Consider the following 25769-nt stretch of genomic DNA (forward strand, 5'->3'; position numbering starts at 1 on the left):
GGTGGTGAGAAGCCCTGTGCTCGGGACCCCTCCTCCAGCAACAGGAGAGTTCTGGACTTTAAGTGCCCTTGCTTTAGGCTGGGGATTCCTACTCCAACAGTGAGAACACCCCGGGCTGGACCAGGATGAATGTCACTAGTGAGTCTGGCCAGGACAGCAGGGGATCTGGTTGTAGAATGGGGCCAGCGGCCACCTGCCCCCTCTGGGAAGGAGCAGTGAGGAGAGGCGGTGCTCTGCAAAAGCTCAAGTCTCTGCAGCTCAAGTCTCTGCAGCTGAAGGGAAAGGAGAGAAAATGAGTGAAGATATCAGTGAGGGTGACAAAACACGAGAGCCCCCTAACTCTGGGAAACGAACAAGGGGTGTGGAACGGGAGGTGGGCGAGGGGGGGTTGAGGTGACCGGGTGACGTGGGTGACGGGCACTGAGGGGGGCACTTGGCCGGATGAGCACCGGGGGAACTCCAATAAAAAAAAATTTAAAAAAGTTTCTGCAGCTGGAGAAAATCTAGTTGCTTCTGGCCAAACCCTTAGCAGACTTCCCAGCACTTCTCCTGCTTGAGTGACCCTCTTGTCTCAGGAGGGGGGGCGGGGGGCACCTGGCTTCTGCAATAGGGTCTCCAGTGCGGTTTGTCTGGAGCCTTTATTGGAAGCGCTGATCTTCTGCGAAGTGACTGAGCGCGCGTGTTAGCTTCCCGGGGAGCCCTGGCCGTGCGCGTCGCTCCTCACGCGTCCACTCAGCTCTTCTGCGAGCCCGGGTGTGAGCCCGGAGTCGGGTCCCAGGGGGTCGGGGGTGGGCGGGGCTGCCACGGGCCCCCAGACTTGAGAGCGGCGGCTCGGCTGCCTCGTTGGGGTGGGGGCGCCCGGAATACGGGGTGCTTTCCCATCCTTGCCATTACCCGCCTGGGCCTCAGGCGTGGCCGCGGGGCGCGGGGCCCGGGATACTCCGCCAGGGGGAGGCACGGGGGGCGGGGATGCGCGGGGGTCCCCAGGGCCGGGCGGGGGGTGCTGCTCCGCGAGGGGGAGGCACGGGGGCGAAGATGCGCCGGGTCCCCAGGACGGGGCGCGGGAAGGGGGGGGGCGGCTGCTCCGCCAGGGGGAGGCACGGGGGGCGGGGTTGCGCGGGGGTCCCCAGGGCCGGGCGGGGGGTGCTGCTCCGCGAGGGGGAGGCACGGGGGCGAAGATGCGCCGGGTCCCCAGGACGGGGCGCGGGAGGGGGGGGGGGCGGCTGCTCCGCCAGGGGGAGGCACGGGGGGCGGGGTTGCGCGGGGGTCCCCAGGGCCGGGCGGGGGGTGCTGCTCCGCGAGGGGGAGGCACGGGGGCGAAGATGCGCCGGGTCTCCAGGACGGGGCGGGGGGGGGGGGCGGCTGCTCCGCCAGGGGGAGGCACGGGAGGGGAAGGCACGGGGGCGGAGGTGCGCCCGGGTCCCCGGGACGGGGCGGGGGGGAGGGGGGCTGCTCCGCCAGGGGGAGGCACGGGGGGCGGAGGTGCGCACGGGTCCCCGGGACGGGGGGGAGGGGGAGGCACGGGGGGCGGAGGGGCGCCCGGGTCCCCGGGACGGGGCGGGGGGGGAGGGGGGCTGCTCCGCCAGGGGGAGACACGGGGGGCGGAGGTGCGCCCGGGTCCCCGGGACGCGGCGGGGGGGAGGGGGGCTGCCCCGCCAGGGGGAGGCACGGGGGGCGGGGATGCGCGGGGGTCCCCAGGGCCGGGCGGGGGGTGCTGCTCCGCGAGGGGGAGGCACGGGGGCGAAGATGCGCCGGGTCTCCAGGACGGGGCGGGGGGGGGGGCGGCTGCTCCGCCAGGGGGAGGCACGGGAGGGGAAGGCACGGGGGCGGAGGTGCGACCGGGTCCCCGGGACGGGGCGGGGGGGAGGGGGGGCTGCTCCGCCAGGGGGAGGCACGGGGGGCGGAGGTGCGCACGGGTCCCCGGGACGGGGGGGAGGGGGAGGCACGGGGGGCGGAGGGGCGCCCGGGTCCCCGGGACGGGGCGGGGGGGAGGGGGGCTGCTCCGCCAGGGGGAGACACGGGGGGCGGAGGTGCGCCCGGGTCCCCGGGACGCGGCGGGGGGGAGGGGGGCTGCCCCGCCAGGGGGAGGCACGGGGGGCGGGGATGCGCGGGGGTCCCCAGGGCCGGGCGGGGGGTGCTGCTCCGCGAGGGGGAGGCACGGGGGCAATGATGCGCCGGGTCTCCAGGACGGGGCGGGGGGGGGGGGGGGGGCTGCTCCGCCAGGGGGAGGCATGGGAGGGGAAGGCACGGGGGCGAAGATGCGCCGGGGTCCCCAGGACGGGGCGGGGGGGCGCTGCTCCGCCAGGGGGAGACACGGGAAGGGGAGGCACGGGGGCGGAGGTGCGCCCGGGTCCCCGGGACGGGGCGGGGGGGAGGGGGAGGCACGGGGGGCGGAGGGACGCCCGGGTCCCCGGGTCCCCGGGACGGGGCGCCGCCGCCCGCCGTCTGGGCCGCTCGGCTCCTCCCGCCGCCGCCTCCGCCGCCGCCTGGCCCCTCCCCCGGCGGCCCGGCCCGGCCCGGCCCCCGCCCCCGCCCCCGCCCCCGCGAGCTAGACGTCCGGGCCGCGCCGCGCCCGCAGCCTCCGCCCCCGGCACGGTGCGCACGCCCGCGTCCCCGCGAGTCCGTCCCCGGCCCGAGTCCCCGCGAGCCCGTCCCGCGGCCGCCGCCCCGCAGACGCGACCTCAGGCCCCGCCGCCCGCCGCCCGCCGCGATGCGCCCCCCGGGGCCCGTGGGAGCCGCGCTCCTGGCGCTGCTGGCGGCGCACTTGCAGGCGAGCCCGGCGCTGGAGGAGAAGAGAGGTGAGCGCCTCCCGCCCTCCTTTCCCGCTTCCTGGAGGGCCGGCTGCGCCCCTGCCGGGGCCGTGGGAGGAGGAGCGGCCGCGGGTTCCCGGGCCGGGGCGTCCCAGGCGGCCGGACGGCAGGCTCCCTGCGCGGGGCCCGCGGGGCTGCAGCGCGCGCAACTTCCCGGGCTCGGCGGCCGCGGGGCGCCCCGCGCCTCCTCCCGGGGCCCGGCTGCGCTCGGGTGCGGGGTGCGCGCCCCCGGGGCTCGGGGCGAGCCGGGTCCCCCTCCGCGGCCGCGGACCTCCCGAGCACACCCCCCCCCCGGGTGTCGCTGCACCCCGACCTTGCCAGCCGGGGCGGGCCCTCTCCTGGGGTGCGCGCACCCTTCTGGGGGGGTCTCGCGTGTGCCTCTGCCTGTGGCTGCCGGGAGGGAGGAGGCGCGGGCTGCCCTCCTCGGCTACAAGGGGGTGCGCTGGGCTCCCCCGCGCGCGGCCCCACGGCGCTTGTCCGGCTCTCCATCCCCCTGCGCGCCGGGCGCACCGGGCTCCGCGCGCGCCCCTGACCTCCGGGACCTCCGGGACCTCCGGGACCTGCCGGCACCTGCAGCCCGTGGGGTGCGTCCCCAGGCTCCCGGCGGCGCCCGGACGCACGGAGCCCCGTCCTGCTCAGGTCCCCTCCGCTTCTGGAAATGAGGCCCACGGCACACTTTCCTTCTCAAGATCCCGAGACTTCTCTCGTGGGGGGGAATGTTCCTTTTAGCCTTTTTGAAGAATTTGACGTTGGGCCAACCGAAATATTGAAGGTGATGTTTTTTGAAAGAAGGACTGATGTCCGTGGCTCACCGGTGCCGAATGTCCAGACTGAACATGAGCGAGCCTTGGCTTCGTGACTACCGGCCATAAACCCACTTGACATGAGAAACATGCCTCCGAAGGCTTAATTACACAATTTCAAAATCAAGCAACCCGGGTTCCAAGAGTCAGGTCTGTACTTGCTGCTGATGTCATTGGCCGGCGCTGAGTGAGTTGGTTAGGGCAGCATTAATGCACAAGCCGGTGTGGTTCCCAAACTTCGCTGCGGGTTACAATCACTTGGGATCTTCAAACCAAACCAAACGAAAACTCAGGTCTGGCCCCCCACCCCCACCCCAGACATCCTGATTTCCTTGGTCTGATCTGAGACCTGGGCATCAGGATCTTCGAGAGCTCCTCTGGTGGGTCCGCTGGGCAGCCAGGTTTGGGGATCACTGGTGTAGGGGAGAGACTGCTAAGGTCTCTGGAAAGATTACCTGCTAATGTAAAGAAGCTTTTTTGGAACATCTGGAGTGTTAACAACCTTGCAAAATATAGGAAAGAGGAGGTGGAGGGTGATTTCAGTAATAGGGGATTAGTCTTTTCACCGACAGAGCTGGTGGAAAGCTCTGCATCCTCTAAGGAGTCTGAAGGGCTCCCCTTCATCTCTGCGGGGAGCCCTGGAGGCTGTGGTCCTGCTCCTGCAACAGGGTCCTCTTAGGCAGGTGGTGTCTCTCCCTCTCTGCTACAGGGCCCCCCCCGCCCTCCTTAATTTAAATTGACTCTTGGAGCACCTCCAAAGCATCACTTTGTGTGTGTGTGTGTGTGTTTTAAAAACTCCTGAAGTGTTTGCAGCTCTTTGCTCTTCCCCCTTTGAACACTGCTATTAGTGCTTGGAGATGTGTTTCCAAGAAAATGTATAAATACCGCTTAATTTGCCTGTCCTGTATTTGCTTAAAACAGAATGCTCCTGGACACGATTGTGAGGGTGGGCGAACAGATGTCATTCTGTTAGAGTAACATTACAAAACCAATTTCAAAGGATGAATTATTAAAAATATAAAAGGAGATGTTTTTACCAAAGGTGTTAAGGACCCTTAGCAAATTCAGTCGGTTTTGTTCAAGCAAATTTACTCGGTTTAGAGAGCCTTTTTTCCCTAAGATTTGGTATCTTCTGTTCTTATGGCTCTTGGTACTGTCAAGCACTGTCTTACACGTCCTTTTAATCCTTACATTAGGCATATGTGGTGAGTACGCGCTTTATTAAAAGGGGGAACTGAGGTCCAGAGAAGTAAAGCGACTTCTACATTTAGGAAGAAGCAGAGCCAGGGTTCAGACTCAGGCCTTCTCACCCGCGAGTCCTGCCTCCTCCACCTAGCTCCACTGCCCCCTGTGAGTTCTGGTTTTAGGAGAGCCAGATCGGGTGTGTGCAAACACCTAGTGGCAGGTGCTGGGAGGCGGAGGAAAGGACCAGGGAACGGGCTCCTTAGGACTGGTCTCTGTGTGAAACTTGGAACAAACATCCACCTATTGGGTGGTCTAGACTCTTGCTCCTTTACTCAGTAGTTGCTTTGCCTTCTGTGGAGGCAGCTCAGTCGCCAGAGCAGCAGTGAGCTTGGACACTGCTCGCGGATTGTTAAGCAAGCCCCTCTCCCTTGCAAAATGGAAAGGTAAAGGTGTTGCTCCAGAAGAGAGACCCTGGGTGGTTCTCTGGGGAGTGCGGGGGGCCTGTCCCAGCTTTTCCTCTGAAGACATTCTCGATTTAGTAGGCTGTGTTGAAGAGGAGGGAATGAGAGGATTTTGAATTGTATCCCAAGTGAAGATCCACTACCCTCTTTTCTCTCAGGAGTTCAGAGGTCAGGAAGCCCAGTAGGTTGTGGCCTGGAAGCCGGGACGTCTCTTCTCGTTCCAGCTCTGTGTCAGGCTGGACGTGGCAGTTACCAGCCCCAGGCTCCTGAGTCCATCTCAGAATTCAAAGAGTATTTATTGAGTGCATAGAATGTGCTGGACATTATGAGTTAAAAGGGGTAAGGGTGATCTTAGTAGTTTCTACTAACACTTCCACTGTGTGATTCTTTAAGTCGTTAATGAAGTACAGAGGGTCCTTGATTTATGATGGTTTGACTAGAATCTTTTATTGTATGTGCGATGCATGTTAAGTAGAAACTGTACTTGGAATTTTAAATTTGGATTTTCCCCCCCAGGCTAGTGATAGGCGGTGCGGCCCTCTCCCGTGATGCTGGGTGGTGGCAGCGAGCTGCAGCTCCCAGCCAGCCCTGTGATCACCAGGGTCGACAACCCCCACACACTGACAACCATCCTGTTTTTCACTTTTAGTACGGACTTCACAAGTCATGTGAGGGAGTCAACACTTCATATAAAATAGACTTTGCATTAGATGATTTTATCCCCCTGTCGGCTAACGTAGGTGTCCTGAGCACGTTGAGGGTAGGCTAGGCTCAGCTATGATGATCGGTAGGTTGGGTGGATTAAATGCATTTCAACTTAAAATATTTTTAATTTGCCCTGGGCTTATGGGGACATAACCCCATCGCGAGTCAAGGAAGATCTGTATTAGTTAATCGCTTTTTCAATCTGCAAAGGGGCCCAACAGTCTGTGTATCTCATGTATTCACACGCGTGGAGCTCTGTTCAGCAGTTACCTGGCCGATGGCTCCAGTGGGTTTGTAACCATTATTTCTGGCTTTATATATTTAGTTGCTGAGTCCGTGATTTTTCAAAAATTCATTCTGAAGTTTGAAGAAGCCGATTGCCAAAAACCCATTGTGCTGCATGATTAGACTTGGTCCACGTGACAGCACTAACATGTTTTGAAATGTTTTTAGAGGCAGTGTCAGTAAAGATGAAGGATCCCGCCCTGTTTAAAAAGAAAATACTCCCCCCCCCCCCACACCCCTTGATCTAAACTTCAGGATCAGCAGCTAGTGTCTGAACCTTTTCTGACAGGAGTGGCAAGTCAACTCTGATAGGAAATTGATGATTATGGCTGTTAAGGGAAGCTGGCCCCATGCTGGTGCCCCAGGCCCTAAAATTCACGTGGGATCAGAATGTTAGCTAGGACCCACCTAGGGAAGCATTTGGCCTTTGCCCCGTGGCTTGCTGTGAAAGTTGTGTGTTTGTGTGTGTGTGATTTTGGACTCAGTACATGAAATGGGCTTATTTAAAGTCGGGTTTTACAAATATGAGAAAAGGGCAAAGTTCTAGAACGGTTCCCCCCTACATTGTTTCCACATATACGGTTTCCAAAGCAGATTCTGCTTCTCCGATCTGTACAAAACTACTTTCAATTTGTTTTCTTCTGTCACTTTTGGACATTTGAAATCATCGTAAGAAACATTTTTGGCCTTGGTTATTACCGGTTTATTCTTAAGCCATCAGCACATACGGGGATAGAGTATAAACCTTGTTCTCGGGGGTCATTCCAATCGGACATCCTAGCGTCTGTCCATCCATTCCTTCTTCTTCATCTTCCTCCTAAAAGGTCGCCTTTCCTAAGACAGTTGCAACAGTTGGCTCTTTGCACAACCTCGAAGGATAGCCTGCCATCCAGCCCATGGGGATGAGATGAGCAGGTTAGTTTGAATTCAGGCAAGGATCCAAGCTTATGTCAAATAACCGGTTTGACTGAAATTTTCACTTTTTCAGAGTCACTAGGTACAGCCTCCTTCCTACACATTTAGATAGACACAGTCAATACAGTTGTCTAGAAAGTTCCCTGAGCCAGTGGGGAGCAGGAGGGGTGTTTGGGGCCAGTGAGCGGTGGGTGGTGGCTTGTTTGTTTAGCCCTGTTAGAAACTAAGTGCTGGATTTGACATTTTAAATCTCTGCAGGCCCTGAAGTATAATATCAAATGCCTGACCCTGTTGACTAAGCATCTGTGAATTGCATATGCTTAAAATAAATTTTACTCCTACCAAATTTCAGCAGCTTGCTTCAGAAAGTAGTATGTGAAAGCGAGCACTGAGGGATAGAATTTCCTTCTCTGCTCCAACTTATAGTCCATCCTGGTGGGCCAACACACCTGGCCCTGATTTAGGAGAAATAATTACATAAGTTAACCGCTGCTGTTTGTCCTTTAAGTATAAGGACACGAATAGCTGCCTGTTACGACTTAGGCTTTTATTTTCTTTGCGTTTGGGCCACAGTGAGCAGTTTGCACTGTTCCATCCACGTTCTGAGACTTAGGAATGAATCAATCAGCGTTGGTGCTTGCCTTTTAGTCATTTAGGGCAAGAGAAATCTATAGATAACCAGCGTGAAACTATGTCACAGAACCAATGATAGAATTCTGTACACGGTGAATTCTTCTGGCTTTATTCTTTGCTTTTAGTTCCACCTGGAGAGAGGGCCAGGTATAGATGGCCCTGGGCTGCGGGCATTTCCCCTGGAGAATGCACAATAGGAAGGCATCCCACGCGTCGTGCCAGTGGTAGCAAAGGTCTGAGGAGCACTGGTGACTCAGTGTGATGGCAGAAGGGGGAGATGGGGAGGCCACACATCCTAAGAACTTGGCCGTCCCCCCTCCGGGTGAGGGGAGGCTCACTGGGGAGCCCTAAGCTAGGAACTGGCAAGATGGGTTTGGGGTTTGAGAAAGATGATTCTAGCAGCCACGTGGGGAGTGAGTGCATTGCAGAGGCAACTGTGGAAATAGGGAGCCGGGTGGCTTCTGCGGGCCAAGGAGAGAGGCGGGAGGGGGAGCAGTGAGGACGCAGAACAGGTGACTCAGGCTGACCTGGAGGCAGTTCATGTGTGACCAGTACAAGATGTAGGGAGTCCCAGGAGACACACCGGGTTTGGCTTAGAAGGTCAGGATCAACACTCCAGCTGTTCACAGAGGCCAAGAAGGCTCCAGGAGGAAGGGTCACTTGGGTGGGTGGAAGTGCTCGGATGGAAAAGTCTGGAGGCCATAGAGCGAGTAAGCAGGGGGGGCTCAAATTATCATTTTAGTACATGTTTCAAATGCAGGTATTGTCTTGGGCCAGGAAATAACCCGCCCCTGTCCTGTGTCATGCTCCCTGTCTTGTCCATGTTGAGCCAGGCCGGGTCCTGGATTACCAGCTTCTTTCTTCAGCAGGTTGCCGTGACGAGCAGCTGGAGTAGCTGCAGCTCTGAGCAACTGATAAGTACGTTGGGGATCACATCTGTGTTATAATGCCACAAATCCTCCGACGGGAATCCTGCATTTCTTATTTAAGACAGCGTCACATCACTTGGTTTGTACATTAGCGGCTGAACTGGAAAGACTAGGAGGTGACTTTTTTTTTTTTAAGCAGTAGGTTTTGAACCTTGCATGTACCTTAGAATCACAGGAGAAGGATGAGAAAGAGGATGACTTGCAGCACCCTCCACCAGCTGAATAAAATCTTCTGGGGGATGGAGTGCCAGCAAACAAGTTTTTTTTTTTTTTTTTAAAGACTCCTTAGGCAATCCTGATGAGTGCCCCAAGTGGTGTGTGTAGCTTGTGGCAGAGAAGATATTTCATCTTTGTTCCCAGACTCCCATTTCTTACTCATTGCCTGAGCTTCCTCAAGATCCAGGAACAGTTTTGCATTTCCTTAGTAAATCAGGCTCAAAGTTGAATTTTTTTTCTCCCTGAAGTCCTGAGAAGTCTGTTACTTCTCAGGACTCTCAGGGTGTGTGTCCCAAGACAGCAGCAGCAGTAGAACTTGGAGGCTGATAGAAACCCACATTCTGGGTTCCCCCAGCCGGCCTTCTGGATAGGGTGCTTATGGGGATGGGGCTTGGCTTACAGTCTGAGAATATGAGCCCTGTGGAAGCTTCTGATGCACACCAGTTCCAGAACCACAGACACTGCGTGCACACCGTGTGCTGGGTTCTGGAAATACGAGAGGAAGAAGGGAACTGCTTATCTTTGAAGCACACACAGGTGGAAGGGCTGAGCAGGGAGAGAGATGGAGCAACCCCGGGTAAGGCCGCATCTTACGGTAGATGAGATTTGGGATTTCAGTGGGAGCCCCCCAAAATGGGCTTCATCCTATTTCTGTGATGGGGACAGTTTCTCAGAAAGAGAACATTTAGCTGGATCTCAACAATGAGGTTTTGCCCTGCGTCCAGGCAAAGGGAAAAGAATGAGGACCTGCTGCTGCGCTTGGCGCCCTGTCCGCCAGCCCACCATCACTGGTCATTTTATGAACATGCATGTCTTACTGCAGCACATGCTAAGGTTTTAGAGTTTCCTCCTTTATTTTTCTAAACTACCGTGAGGAAACGTACAACATCAAAAGTAAAGTGCCTGAGAGGTGACACATTTTACATTTAAAAATGAAAATGGGGGCAGCCCGGGTGGCTCAGTGGTTTAGTGCCGCCTTCAGCCCAAGGCACGACCCTGGAGACCCGGGATCGAGTCCCACATCGGGCTCCCTGCATGGAGCCTGCTTCTCCCTCTGCCTGTGTCTCTGCCTCTCTCTCTCTCTTCTCTCTCTCTCTCTCATGAGTAAATAAGTAAAATCTTAAAAAAAAAAAAAAAAGAAAAGAAAATGGCATTTTTTAAAACTTATGGCTGGTTGTGAAGAATTGAACTGAATCTGGATGATAGTCGATAGTTTTGACATTCTTCCCCAGGTGGCATGATCCGGTCCTACCACTTGTCATGAATGAGAAAAAGGATTACTTGACATCCTTTGTTTAACTTCTATTGCAGAAAACAAAGAGAGGAACAAAAGTCTTCATAATTCTAGACATGATAAATGCATGTTGAATCACACTGAGGTCAGAAAGTGTCTCTCAGATGAACCGAGCCACGGCCACTTGTGAGTTAGAAGACGCCTGTGTCCTGATTCACTGTTGAAAATTGCACAGATTCACCAGTTTATTTGCAGAGGATCATTTGGAAACAGGTAGATTTGTACCACAGGGCCCAATAGGGCTCTTAGAGATGCCAGGGGTGTTCATGCCTTTATGGAGGAGGAAATACAGAAGTGGTTCCTGGCCCCTTTACTTAGCAGTGGTTTTAAGAATATTTTTGAAGGGTTTTATTTCAAAGCCAGAAATGCCATGCCTGACAGCGTACTACTCGGTACTTGCAAGCCAGCGCATGCTGGGTGAAGCCACGATTGCCTTAGCAATTGTGTTTCCTGACACATGATATCATTATAGCTGTTTGAAAGTTCCTTTCTTTCACTCCACGTTTTGTAGAAAATTGATGCATATAATCCCTCCGATATGACAAACTGACATTTTTATGTGAAAACCTGTGCGTGTTTGAGGTTCTTTGCCCATACCCATAGATTTATCACTATTTTAGAGTCTGGAATAGAAACAAATCACTTTAATGAATCTCAAGGACAGGCATGTATGCCTGGAAAAATTCTTACTGTTGTAAAATGAGATTTCAGAAAGGTTGTCAGAAAGGATTTTTTCTTTTTTTTTTTTTTTTGTAACATCAAAAACCTGGTTTTGCTTATTTACCAGCAAACATGGAATACCTGACACATGCTGGCTTGTCTGTGTTTCCGCAGTATCTCCCAGTTCATTCTTAAATATCATCAGCCGTAGCAGATGGTTAAATTGTCCTGAGCGAGATAAATTAGACTATTTTAAGTGTGTTCTAGTACTAACTTGAGAGGTCCTTTTTTGAGAGTATATTTTAATATGGTATTAGAAATTTAAATAATGTTCATCTCTTTTCCAAGCAAAGGAGAAGAAGCCCCAATTTCACCTACTTTTGATTACGTCCAGATGAATGCCAGAAAAACGAAAGGTGGTTGTGGAAGAATTATTATGCCACCCGTTGGTTTTTAAGATACTGATTTTAAGGGGCTTTTACCTATGATGAATTTCAGAATTTTTTTCTTGGCTTTGATTTGCTGCAAAGTTAATAGAGAGGCAGAAACCGTATCCTTATAGTTACTTCTTGATTTCTTTACCTCTGCTGGCATTTCCTGGTGCTCCAATAGTCTGTATGCATGCAGTGTATTCATAAGAATAATGTATTGCCTTAATCTGCCCTCCCTCCCTTCCTGCCTTTCCTGCTTCCTTCCTCTCTTTCTTTTTTGCAAGCTGTTATGAATATATCTTCACCTAAGAAAGAAAATTTTGATGTATGACCGTGAATGAAAAACGTTGACAAATTACCGCAAAAGTACACTACGTAACTTTTTAAAGTTAGAATGTCAGACGTTCAATGTTCGTGATTATTTTTAATACAAATACGAATAGACATGTATCATCATTCCTTCAAAAGTTGCATTGCTAAAGGAGGTTTTCTTAGGACATGGCTTAGTGTATTTTTTCCCCTGTAATCCGTTGTTAGTGATAATAGAAAGAGAAAACAGTTTCGTGTCTACCTTTCCAGTTTCAGCTCCTGTAAAATAACTAAACTAGATGGCTTGATGACTCCTTGCAGCTGGAAACATCTATGAAATTAAAAGCAAATCTGAAAGCATGCAAGATACATATTTAAACTTGTAAATAATAAGTGTGCTGTCCCTGTGATTTAGATGCTAAAGCAGTGATGTCATCGTAATAATAACACCTTGCACTGTACAGCACTTTACAGTTTACACAATGCCTTAACATCCATCTCTCCAAGCTTCCTAACAACCCCACAGGATGGGGGTAATTATCCACATTTGGAGGTGAGGGACTCAGGCTTTCAGCCCTTCTGCAGTTTGCCCAAGCTAGTCAACATTTAGGCGTGGAGAGGTTTTCCCGCTACACAGCAGACACCTTTTCCAGACACCAGTATCACACGTCTCCAAAGCTCTCCCTCTTCCTCCTTTAAGACATCATCGCTTCTTAGCCGTTGATGCCTCCTCTCACTGGAGTCCTATTTGTGAATCGAGAGACTAACATAAAAAATACTCAAATTTTTTGTTGCACTCCTATTACTTATACCCAACGTCCTTCACAATTTTGGTACATTCTGCTCCGATTTTGTTCTTCCCCACTTTTTTTCTCGTTATGAAGTTTTGTTTTGTTTTTTTTTTAGAGGTAGGTGTCTTTATATATGCATCGTAATTGCACATTTCATATGATACAGGACAATACATATGTGAGCCTTGATAACATCTACTTTAGAAATCCGAACTATGACTTTTTGAAGTTGTGTCATAAACTTCTGTAAATTCGCCAGATCTATAAATATGTGAAGTAAAAACGAGGAGGGAAAGCACCTTGATGTAGCAGTTGGGTCAGTTAGCAGTGCCTGTGGCTAAATGTGGTAATGCCCTCACACCGATCTGTAGAGTCATTTCTGTGATTTAAATGAAGCACACACTTAAACTCGTGAGGGTGTGTAAATAGCTGTTATGAAGAGGACAAACTTAACAAATTGTGTACACTCCAGGGTTGCTGACTGTCTGTATCAGATCCTTTATAAGAAGCCAATGTGCCAGAGATTATATACAGAAGCATTGACTTTAAAGAGAAAATATTACAGAAATCACAATTCTCACTTAGAGGAACGTCATTGTTTAAATGAATAGGACGTGGGATGTGAGAGTTAGTAGATCTCTCATTGACAATGACCCATAACTTTTCCAAAAGAAAAGTCAGAACACAGTGTTTATTTTCCTCCATCAGGAAGGAAAAAGCTTTCTTCTTACTATTTCTAACATAGTAGAAACTTCAGTGCTCTAGCAGAGATTCCCAATGATCGTTTCTATTTCTTAATTATAAAGCAAAGTACGAAAAAAAAAATCCCATATGTAAACTGAATAATCGATCTGTAGTCATCATCGATGTAGTAGAGGCTTAGAGATTATCACTAAGGGAAAACATGGATTTTTTAGAGCCAGAGATGATGCATCTCTTGTTGGATAAGTAAACTCTTCCCGTCAACTTCCAGGCATTTAGTGTATTGAGTTCAGGGTGGCTTGCTTAGTAGTTGGCCTCTATGCATTCATTGCAGAAGTTATTTGGGCAAAAGCTATGCCACTTGACCTTCAATCCACAAAGGTCCACCCAGCCAAGGCAGGACAGAAAGTTGAGCAATTTGGTGAAATGGGACAACATAAAGAGTCAGACCAGTTGCCCAGTTTTTCGCTTCACTTTTGACTTCTAAAGACGCTCTGTCATTATGCAAACTCAGGGATGTGCCTGGTTTGAAGGAGAGGCATCGATGGGAAAAGGCCCAGACGATTGAAGACCTGGGTGGTTATCTGAGACCATCTTGCCTCATGCCAGAGTCTTGTTCTTAAAGTCTTGGCTAGGAGAGCCAGGCTTTGAGAGAGTTGGGCAATGGCTACTACATATTCATAATGTTGCCCAGTTGCAAAAACAAAACGTTCAAATGATAGCCAGGAAAATAAGTAGTCATGAATTCAAGGCCTGAACCGTGCAGACGAAGCCAATGAAGACGGGGTGCCAGGGTGGGGAGAGTCGCCAATAGTATACGTACTTCTCCTGCAGTTTGAGGGGGATTTGTTTTTTTCTTTCCTCTTGGACCTTGGTTTGGGAAGAGGTCAGACTTCATTTCCCTTCTAGGCTTGCTTTCTCTCTCAGCTAGGTGACCGGGGAAGGGGTGGAAGGAGGTGGTAGCCGCAGCTGAAGCGTGATGTTGGTCAGCACAGGTGTGCCGAGTGCAGGTTTGTAGTCTAGTAGAAGTTTGACAGGCTGGGTGACTTCTGAGCACCACTTACCAGGTTGAATTTTATTTTATTTTATTTTATTTTTAATTTTTATTTATTTATGATAGTCACAGAGAGAGAGAGAGAGAGAGAGAGAGAGGCAGAGACACAGGCAGAGGGAGAAGCAGGCTCCATGCACCGGGAGCCCGATGTGGGATTCGATCCCGGGTCTCCAGGATCGCGCCCTGGGCCAAAGGCAGGTGCCAAACCGCTGCGCCACCCAGGGATCCCCAGGTTGAATTTTAATGAAAAGAGAAGCACTAGGCGTCACGTAGTGTAATAGCAGCTGTCCTGATCTTAGGATCGTCGGGTGTGCTCTTCGCAAAGCGACAAGGCCGAGGCTAAGTTTAAGAGCTGTTCTAAAAGTAACAGGTAATAACTAATTAATATCCAGTGATTTTTGAAATGTGCCATCAAACACGTCAGCTCCGCAGTGGCCTCCTAGAGATGGAGGGAGAACGATGACGTGAGTAAGCCCTTCTCCATCTGAGGAAGCAGCATAGTCTATGTCGCAGGTGCACGTTCAGTGCGCCAATTGGGGGAAAAATCCCATCTGCAGATGGGTTTCCTTCCAAAGAGAGTTTGATCGAGTGAAGCTTCACCTGCACATGCTTCTGTTCAGCCTTCAAATGTGTAGTGCGCAGAACCTGGTATGATCCAGATTGATTCTACTGTCTTGGGGGCATGTGCACCATCATGCGAGTGAGCAGGGTAGGGGGACTGAGCAGAGCAGCACGAGCTGGCTCCAGGGATACGTGGCTCTGTGCCCCCCTGGCCGTCCGTGCGGGCGCTGGCACCTGTCCGGCCCCCTCACTACCCTGCTCTCCCTGCTGGGGGTATTATTTTGCAGCAGGTGCTTACGGTCGCCTCTCAGATATGCCCACTCGCTGGTGGAGATTCGCCTGGACCGTCTCTATCCATTTGTATTTTCCCTGGCTGTGAAGTGGAATGCATGTGTCTGCAAGACTGGGGGAAATATTCCAGGGTTTCTTGACTCAGAGGCAAGAGGGACACTTCCTCAGCCAGGAATTGACTACATTCTCGGGGTGAAGGAGAGTGAGCAAGCCAGAGGTCAAGAAAGCTGCCTGTGCCAGTTGTTTGGGGCTCCAGGAATCATTCTGCTCTTACAACCAAGGCTACTCTGGGTGGATGTTTGTGAACTTCCGCTGGTTCTAAGCGTGTCCGAAATTATCGTGTCTATAATTTTTCCAATCTGAACATTATTATAACAGGTTAAAGAGTGCCCAAGGCCAGGGATTCTAGAATGATCATCACTAACATCTGATGGATGTTTTTGTTCCAGAAAAGGCAGTATAACCTTCTTATAACTAGCATCTTCTTGAGGTTGGACTTTTTTTTTTTTTTATAAGTAGGAAAACTAAAATGTATACGTGGGACTAAAATATGAGCATATAAAACAATAAATATACCAAAAAAAAATCTCTAGACCTGTTCTGTGGTGCTTTTCTTTGGATAACAGTGAAGCATTAGGGCTTTCCCTCCTCCACGCGAGTAGGACCGTGCAGGATATGACAGACAGGGGTGCTGTCTCCGGACCTGGACCTCACTTTGCTTGCGGGGTGCTCGTGGCCGAGTTGAGTAACTACAGCAAGTCGTGATTTTTGCCTCTGCAGAGTGAAGATAATAATCGCTCTTATCTTGGCACCTGGGTGGCTCAGTCAGTTAAGCTTCTGACTCTTGGTTTTGGCTCAGGTCGTGAGATCCAGCCCCGGGTTGGGCTCCACGCCCCGCGAGGAGGCTGCTTGGACTGTTGTTTGCCCTGCGTGGCTCGGGGCCAGTCTTTGAAATGCTCCTTATTTCATCGTACGACCCAGTCACTTCTTCTCGTGCTGTTTCTACTTTGGGACTTCTCCTGGCTGCTGGGGAGGCTGCTGTTCTGTCTGTTTTCTCCTGCTCATCCTTCCTCCCCGTGTCACGGCCTTGGTGGCAGGGACGGGCCCGCGCGTTTCCCGGTGCGGCCCCTGGACACCCGGACCATCTCACAGGAGGGAGACCTGCACCCGGAGCCCTCGACCCTTCGGCGACAGCTCAGCTTTCTAAAGAGAGAAAACCATGAGTCTGCACCCTGTCTTCCGAGGACTGTTTGATCTGCTTGCTACGCTGTTTCAGGTACCGCGCGGTGCACCCCGGCGGGCCCCTTCCCGAGCACAGACTCTTCATCGGGGCTCCAGCCTCCGAACTTTCTGGGCCCCTGGTCTTCCCCTGCTCACTAGGATCAGGGCCCGCAGGTGTGTATGGACCGCGAGAGCACATCGCGCTGTCTGTCGTCGTTCTCACGTTCGCAGGGCGGGTGGCAGACGGGTCACGGATTCACATACGCTGGGGACTTGCTCTTTCTGCCAAGCAGTATATTTAGTTATTTTTAAAGTTGTTTAAAATAAATTGTGAGTAAAAATAAATTGCTTTTGCTGCAAGAAACACCAAAAATGGAAAAGCTAACAGTTCAGAGATGATAATTTATCTTGGAACTACGGCGAGCAGCGTAACTGCTTTATTAAACAGTGAGACGATTTATGAGATTATTTGATCTACAAATGGGTTGAAGGGTGGTCTGACCTCTGTGCCCCATTTTCTCCATCCGTGAGCCTTTCTGGACTTAGAGAGCCGTCGTCGTGCAGCTCTATCATGCTTGGAGTGGTCTATTTGGGAAACAACACAAAGGGAAGAGACCATCGCCCCTAATACGCAGGGTTCTGAGAGCCATACATTTATTTTTCTTTGAGTATTCGCTTTATGGTTAGCACATTTTTTAGTGTTAAAGCAGCAGGGGTGGGGTCAGGTGTAAGGTAGTGAGGAGGTGTGAGGAGGGGAAGCAGGATTAAGGAAATTTTTTTTTTAATTTTAGGATTAAGGAAATTATCATGCGTACCCTACTTAATGTTTTTAGGTATTTTGTTCTTCGCTTCCAAAACACATTTTAGGGTAGGTATTTGAACTTAATATCTTATTTCTCTTCAGTGTTGTTTTTAGAGGTTTCCAGAGAAGTTAATATTTTTTTTTTAATTGCTGTAGTTCTTAGAAAAATCATACTAAAAACACTGACCATGTTACATAAATAAGAATAGTGGCTTTGCTGCCATAGCAAAGCTTTTTGTCACTAGCTTTTTATTTTGAAAGCATTACAGATTCACAGGAAGTTGCAAAATAGGCACAAGGAGGTCTGGTCAGGGCACCCTCTCCCTAACCTCCCCCAGCAGCAACATCTTAGTACAAAGTTTTAAATATTTAGTTTGACCTCTTTATCTAGTACTGACCTAGGCTAAATGCTCGCTGTTTTAATTAGCTAAGTGAGATGCTATTGTAGAAGTCATAGTCTTCACAACTGTTTACAAGTTGCTTTTTTAGTTTAGTTTAGTTTTTTTTTTTTTTGGTCTCTAACATTTGGAGGTCATGCAGGATGAGGAGGAAAAGGGAAGGAGGGGTAGAGGAAGAGTGCAGGTAGGCAGACAGATGGACAAATTGAGAAACAGAGAGATAAGAAAACAGTACAGAAATTTCTCAGAAAGTTAAAACTAGACCTACCCTGACCCGGCAATCACATTCCTGGGTATTCGTCCCAAGAATACAGAAATACTAACTCAAAGGGATACATGCTGCCCTAAGTTTATAGCAGCATTATCTACAGTAGCCAAAATATGGAAACAACCTAAGTGTCTGTCGACTGATGAATAGATAAAGAAGATGTGGGGTGTGTGTGCGTGTGTAGATAGATATAATAGAAGGTTACTTGGCCATCAAAGAATGGGGGCTCCCGGGTGGCTCAGACAGTTAAGCGTCTGCCTTCAACTGTGGTCATGATCCCAAGGTCCTGGGATTGAGCCCCCCATCAGGTTCTCTGTCCAGCGGGGATCCTGTTTCTCCCTCTCCCTCTGCCTGCTTGTGTGCACACTCTCTCTCTCTCTGTCAAATAAATAAATAAAATCTAAAAAAAAAAAAAAAAAAAAAGAAATCTCTGCTATTTGCAATGATGTAGATGGAGCTAGAGTGTATTATGCTAAGTGAGATAAGTCAGTCAGAGAGAGACAAATACAATATGATCTCATTCATATGTGGAATTTAAGAGATAAAACAGATGAATGTAGGGGAAAAAGGAGAGAGAGACAAACCGAATGAGAGAATAACTATAGAGAGCAAAATAAGGGTGGCTGCAGGGGAAGTGGGTGGAGGGGATGGGCTAAATGGGTCATGGGGATCAAGGAGGGCACTTGTTGGGATGAGCACTGGGTGTATATGTAAGTGATGAACCACTAAATTCTACTCCTGAAAGTAACACTATACGTTAACTAACTAGAATTTAAATAAAAACTGGAAACAATGGGACGCCTGGGTGGGTCAGTGGTTGAGCCCTGCCTTCAGCTCAGGGTGTGATCCCCGGGTTCCCCACAGGGAACCTGCTTCTCCCTCTGCCTGTGTCTCAGCTTCTCTCTCTGTATCTCTCATGAATAAATAAAATCTAAAAAAAAATAAAAAAATAAAAATAAACAGAGATAGGGAGATGGACTTTCATTCATTGGCTGGACAAACCAAACATCCTCTTGTAGTTTTGGGGTCAGTTTGCATAAGCTTAGGGTATGTTCTATTCAAATCACTAGTGGTTGGGTTTTTGTGTATGCACCACCCTGTTCATCCTATGTTTATTTTCATGTCTTTGTCCTAATTTGCCTTCTTTATAATAAGTGTAGGTGCCCTAGATGAGGGTCTTCTGAAATGCTGATGATGTCATGTTTTTTGATTCAGACGCTGATTACACAGATGTATTCATTTGGTAAAGAAAAATTCATGGAGCTGCAGTTTTGATTTGTATACTTTTCTACATTTATGTTATACTGCAATTCGAATTCTCCATACTGTACATGGCCACTTCGTAGAGAAGATAAAGCCTTCCAGGGAGAGCTCCTGTTTTATTAGGAAGTTCAGGATCTCAAAGAAGGGATTGGATTTCAATCAAGGCAATGCATTTATTCTGTTTTGGTAAATATAACCAAAAAGAAAATGTCCCTTCAAAACTGAGACTCTTCTTACTGTTACTTCAGTTTGCTCTTACAAATTATTTTAAAAATAGGGTTAATAAAGAGTCACAGCGAAGGAGCACACTCCTCCTCCTTTACCTGTCTAGATGAATCCTTGGAGGGAAAGCCTCCTGTAACAGGTGTTAACCAACTGCAGATACTTTGCAGGAAGACAGTGTCATGGGGGTAACCCCAGCTTCCTGCCCTGTTACTTCCTGGGGTCAGGCTCTTGTGGGCTGTATTCAGGCCAACACTGGGAAGGAGAAGAGAAAGCAAATCCCGTGGTAAAGGAAAAATCTCAGTTCACACAGCACACGCAGACCCGTCCTGCAGGTCTTTCTGTGGAGTTTCCAGAGCATTCTGAGCCCTGATTGTTGCACCTGTTCTATTTATTGCCCAGTGGCAATCCCTGTTTGCAGTATAGCAGGGCAGCTTGTTTTAGTGGATTGGTGTAATTCAGAATCTGAGGTGCGTGTTTCATTTTCAGTTTTCAGTGTGGTTCAACCCAGGAGGCGTGCATTAAATGGTGATTGCCTACGAGAAAAGCTGCTGGGTGTGGGTTACACAGAAAATGCAGTCTTTGCCCATAAGGAGCCCGTAGTCCAGAACCCCGTTCATCCTGTCACATTCCCAGAAGTGAGAATTTAGTCTCATGTGGTTTGTGAGCACTTGAAAACTGAGATGATGGTCATAGAAACCAGAATGGGGGTGTGTGTGTGAATGTTAAGTACAGCATAATTTTGCGAAGCGCTTTATAGCTTTCCGAGAGCCTTTGACATATTTTATCGCATTTGAATAATCATGTGAAAATTGCCTCAGTTCCCTTCTTGATCTCTTGATCAAGGCGATGCAGGGCAGACTGAGTCTCCAGCTTCTGTGCCCTCGGAAGGACTGAACTAGTTCTGAAAATCTGTGTCCTCTCTTCACGGTTCTAAGTTGACATCTGAAGTTGTTTACCATAGGCTTACCAGCTCCAAGAGATGTGATTTCAATCATTTGGCAAATCAGCCAGTCAACTACTTTTCTGCCAGATGGAGTCTGACTTTATTTTTTCCTGACTCCCCCCACCCCCCCCCCCCAAAAAAAGTTCATCCTTTCCTCCAAAGAGCTCAGTTTTAAGATGGGTGTTTGACGACACCAATGGGAAGATGGAGCAGATTGACACACCTGAGTCGGTCACCTCCAGCCTCAGCACTTGGGTGCAGAGTCACGTGCTCTGCACTCTGCTGTCCCTTTGTGTGGCACCTAGAAGGGCCGGTCCCCGGGGCCTGGAGCACTCCCGGTGGGAGATGGGTGAGTGGGGTGCCTGGGAAGGAGAGAAGGAGAGCCTGGGGCAGGTGGCAGGTGCAGGCAGGTTGGCTTTGAAAAAAAAAGCACAGGTAGGAGGTAAAACCCTGGCCACTGTCCTGCTGTGCCCCTAACCTGGAACTCTGTGTACTGCAGGGAGACACTTAGCCTGGTTTGAAGGCTGCTGACTGGAGCCCGAGGACATCACCAAGGCAATGGTGGGAAGACTGGAGGAAGCACAACCTGCACCGACACTCTCAGCCATAGGGAAGCTTCCCACGAGGAGGGGATGGCCCCCGCGTGTAGGGAGGGCTACGGGCAGGTCCCCTGGCACAGGAGGTGCATCTCTTTATACAGTGGCCTTGCATTGAGCACCTACTATGCATCATGACCTCTGCTCGCTTCTGGGACGCAACCTGGCGTTTGTTAGCTCCGCATCAAGGAGGCTGTCAAGAAGCAGCAGACATTCATGAACCTGCTCCAAAATCATTTCCTTAACCCGAGAGCCACAAATGTACCCCGGGGGAAGGGCCTGGCAATTTTATACTATTTTTAAATTTTTGTTTATTCACTTTTGAGGGTAATCCAAATTCTTTTGAACTTAGGTACAGACCGAACTATTTTATTATAATAAATCACAGTCATTGTGTGTGTGTATATACGTGTGTATACAGTGAACCCCCCCACCGTGCAGTGATGCTATTCTGAACAGTCCCTTGTATCTTAAGAACATTAAGAGGGAAAAAGGGGACACTGTTGTTTTCAGTCGGCTCGCATATTTACCATGTGTTTCCCTTCTCTTAGGTCATTCAGTCCTGCACTGCCCCGTTGTCTGTTGCCTCAGAACAGTTGCCCCAAATATTTTGCTCAGTTTTCTGGTTGTTTACAGCAGGAAGATAAGTCTGGGACCAGTTACAGCAGTTGCCAGAAGGAGAAGTGTGTGGCTGACATTTTATAACTTAAAAACTTAGCTCTACAGCCACTGCTTTTCTCATTGGGGTCCGTGGAAATGGTTTTTCTTGTAAAAAAAAAAGGCCAGTATGTTATGAAATTTGAGAAGAATCACTATAAGCGAATGTATGTCCTAGGATGTCCTGGAGCTCGGAGGAGCAAAGAGATGGGCCATCCTGTTCCACGTAGTATGTATGTCAGGGAGCTGCTCATGAAAGGCTTGGTTGACCTTTGGTAGTAAAAATACACTGAGGATTGGAGGTTCTCTGTCGAGCATGTCATACTTTATGGGGACCTTGGGAAACAGGCAGGAAGCAGTTGAGATGGCAAAGAGCAGAAGCCTGAAGCACAGTTAAGACAGCTGAGGGCTTTTAATGGGAAGAAGAGGAACTGGAGGGCACATCTGCCTCTGTAGGGTGTGGGGGGGACGAGGAGGGGCAGTCATGGGCCCCTGGGGGTACACATCCTTTCAGATCATATCCAGGAGGAGGGAGAGCCTGGGTCAGTGGAGGTTTCCGAAGGCTAAGCAGTCGTCCTGTGTGGGGTTATTATCTACATACGGGTCCATCGATAGGGTGAGAATAGAGGGTCTAGGAACACTTGAGTAGATGGCTCTTTAAGAACTGAGTTCTGTGCATCCGCTTCTCTTCCTATTCTCTTGGGCTGTCACATTGGCTGCCAAGGATGCAGGCCCAGAGCTGTGACCCCGATAGGCATCTAAGCTGTTGAGAGTGGAGGGGGGCGAGGAAGAGAGCTTGGGCCTCAGTGAGTTTGCTCTTGCCCAGTACCTTTCTCTTTCTTAGACCAGCTAGTTAAGCTCCAGCACATGACTGTCCTCTTAACTCGTCCACGGATGGTGAAGCAGAAACTCAGAGTTCCCAGAATGTGTCACAATTTATATGTAAGTGTTTTTCAGCACGTTTTTGTATAGTTTAGAATCAGTTGTTGGCCCTCCTGGGTCTTGGTCCAACAGGGAAAGTTGCTTATCATCAGGTTTTCTTGCAGGGATGCCTGAATTTTCTGTATCAGGCTTGGAATGTGATGTCAGAAGAATGAGGTTTTCTTCCCCCAGGAAAATATAAAGAACAGATTATACCCCTGTAGCTATATTGCCTAACTTATTGCCTATAAATTTTCTGTAGAGCTACTGTATGTATGTATATATGTGTGTATATATATGTAAATCTCCTGCCTTTCTTCAAAGAAATATTAATCCTGAGACCCACAGCTCAAGTCAAGTAGAATTCGCAGATAAGAAAATGATGAGCTTGGGTGATCTGCATAATTATATAAGTCTTCTGCTTGACATAACAGGAACCTTTCTCCATTGGAGAGAAGCTTTGGTAAATACCAAATGGGTGGGTTAGACTTTCCCAATTTATTTTACCCATTGCTATTTTTATTTCAGAACTGATTTGAAATATTACAAAATAAAATTTAAAAGTGCTTTCCCGGACTTTTCTTTACTCTGCATTTCATCATCGGATAAGTAAATAAGTGGAGAGAGAACTTTGTTTTTGTTTTTCGGTGTCTACTTAATAAAACATGTTTTTTTTAACTAACTGCATTTTGGGGACAGCATGCCTTTTCCCAGAAAATCTCAGGTTAACAACATTAAATAGGCACTGGATGTTTATCTGATCTTGTTTATAGGAGCATGAGAAATTTGGTAACCTTTGTATATACTTTATGCTGTTAACTAGGTAAGAGGTCATCGAACATTTAGAATTTCCCTATAAGCTTCTAAAATTGTCAGGTGAAGTCTACTGTGTCTGTATCAGAAGATGGTGGTTCTTTGTCTAGCAAAAACATTAGCTGTGTGAGAAAGAATATATGTGGTTCTTTTTGGAAATCTACATCCAGTGACAGAAACCCTGACAACTTCGTGTCTTTTCCAGAGTTAACAAGGACATTCTGGACTGTTCACAGAGGTGGGCGACCTTAGCAAACTCAGTCTGAGCCTCTATTGTGGGAAATGTCGTAACTACACACGATACTCGAGTCATTGATTAAGAGTGAAGGTTATATATATACACACACACATATATAAATGTATATATATAAATATATAAAATTTATATATGTATATTATATATATATTTATAAATAAACGGAGTATTTATAAATAGGGAGTGAGCCTGAGGTACCCTGTACTTTTTTTTATGACATTATCTATTGCGTTATCGTGTTATGTTCTGGTACAGCTTTCTCACTGGATTGTAAGCTCCAAGCGAAAAGGAGCTGTTTTATTCAGACTCCTAGCTCACAGCACCATGCCATGTACACAGTGGGTGCTAAATAAATACCGACTGCATGCATTGAATATATCTAAGATATAATTGCATTTCAGATAAACCTCCAAAATCCTAACACTTTATTCACTGGCTAGCATGAATGTATTTTCAGAAGGGGGGAGAGACTTTGTTTAAGCCACCAGATTATTAGGTTATAATGATCTCGGTCATGAATTTCCTCATTGGCCTCCTTTATACTTAATTTGCAGTATATAGAAAAACAAGCATGTCTAATGGAGTGTGACAAGTGTTTTCTTGTTCTGCTTTTCAGAGAATTCACCTCTAAAGTAAAGGGCATGCATTGGCTTAAAAGTACTTTTAAGGGGTGCCTGGGTGGCTCAGATGGTTAAGCGTCTCTCTTTGGCTCAGGTCATGATCTCCTGGTCCTGGGATCAAGCCCCGCCTTGGGCTCCCTGCTCCTGCTTCCTCTCACTCTCTCTCTCTCTGCATCTCCCTTTCTTTTTTTTTTTTTTTAATGTTGAAAATTTTTTTAAATTTTTTTAAAATTTTTTATTTATTTATGATAGTCACAGAGAGAGAGAGAGAGAGAGGCAGAGACAAAGGCAGAGGGAGAAGCAGGCTCCATGCACCGGGAGCCAGACGTGGGATTCGATCCTGGGTCTCCAGGATCGCGCCCTGGGCCAAAGGCAGGCGCTAAACCGCTGTGCCACCCAGGGATCCCTGCATCTCCCTTTCAAATGAATAAATAAAATCTCTAAAAATAAGTAAGAGTATTTTTAAGGAATTAGTACTTAGATTAAAATTGAATTCTCAGGGAAGAGTACATCTTAACTTCATGCAATCACAATGACATGTCTTCATGTAGAGGAGTCTAAAGGTTATCTGTAGTATTCACCCATCATCCAAACAACACAGGGGTATAGATTTCTATTTTTAATTCAAATTAGTAGACATTAGCAGGCAGTTCAGAGAAATATATGATCTTCAGAGCCCTCTCAGTAATTAAAGGAAGACAATTTTTACATGGAATGTGATAAAATGAGTTTAAGTGCATAATAAAAGGTCATAACCATGATAACCCCTAAATATTACATCAAAGGAAAATAAATGTGATTTTCATTTATACTTGGAAATAATGGTTAACTGTAACCTCAAGAAACACTATCAACAGTGAGATTTCTCCCCACCACAGTGTCATAAAAGTCAAATGGCTGGTGGTGATTTACTAACGACAAGAGAAAGAAGTCATGTACTATGTGCAGGTGTGTCTGGAACTGTCCAGAGTTGACAGTGATGATAGGGCCACAGGCACTAAATGCGAAGTTATTAATGAAATACAATTGAACTTTAAGGACGGGGAAAGCAAAGTTTATTTAATTCCGTGAATCACGTCCCAAGTATCATACGTTTTTATACACTCGGTGCAAGATATCCTGTGTTCAATTTATATTTCCATGTGGCATGGATGTGGCGAGTCTCATTTACATAGAGAGTTAATGCAGTTTATTCTACGTAAGCACATGAGGAAGGTAGTAAGAACAGTTTGAATGATCAGGGAACCTGGGTGGTTCAGCAGGTTAATAAGCGTCTGCCTTTGGCTCAGGTCATGATTATTGGTTCCTGGGGTCAAGCCCTGTGTCTGGCTCCCTGTTGGGGGTGGGGGGGGTCTACTTCTCTTTCTCCCTCTGCCCACCCCCTGCTGGTGTGCTCAAGCACGCTTTCTCTCTCCCTCTCAAATAAATGAATAAAATCTTAAAAAAAAAAAGAAAATTTTGAATGATCAACCAGATTGTATTTTGAATCTTCAAACCAACAGACATAAAATTGAAGGAATAAAAAGAAATATTTATTTATTTATGTATTTGTGTATTTATTTATTTATTCATGAGAGACATAGAGAGAGGCAGAGACATAGGCAGAGGGAGAAGCAGGCTCCTAGGGACTCTATCCCAGGACCCCAGGATCACAACCTGAGACAAAGACAGATGCTCAACCACTGAGCCACCCAGGCGCCCCTCAAAAAAAAAAATTTAAACAAAACAATGATAGTGGGTCAAACTTTGCT

At 48.8% G+C, this 25769-nt stretch overlaps 1 protein-coding gene across 2 annotated transcripts in view; it reads left to right on the top strand.

Moving 5' to 3' along the window:
* Positions 1-2695: 2695 nt before the first annotated feature.
* Positions 2696-25769, top strand: part of EGFR (epidermal growth factor receptor) — a 197363-nt gene continuing 174289 nt past the window's right edge. The window contains exon 1 of one of the 2 annotated variants that reach the window (XM_038562623.1): positions 2696-2798. In XM_038562623.1, the coding sequence (XP_038418551.1) occupies positions 2711-2798 (88 nt within the window). In that variant the 5' untranslated portion in view covers positions 2696-2710. Of the gene's footprint in view, positions 2799-16407; positions 16431-25769 lie in introns of those variants that run through there. The other variant, XM_038562625.1, reaches the window with a different exon arrangement.

Source organism: Canis lupus, chromosome 18 (assembly GCF_011100685.1).
Source record: "Canis lupus familiaris isolate Mischka breed German Shepherd chromosome 18, alternate assembly UU_Cfam_GSD_1.0, whole genome shotgun sequence".
Lineage (NCBI taxonomy): Eukaryota > Metazoa > Chordata > Mammalia > Carnivora > Canidae > Canis > Canis lupus.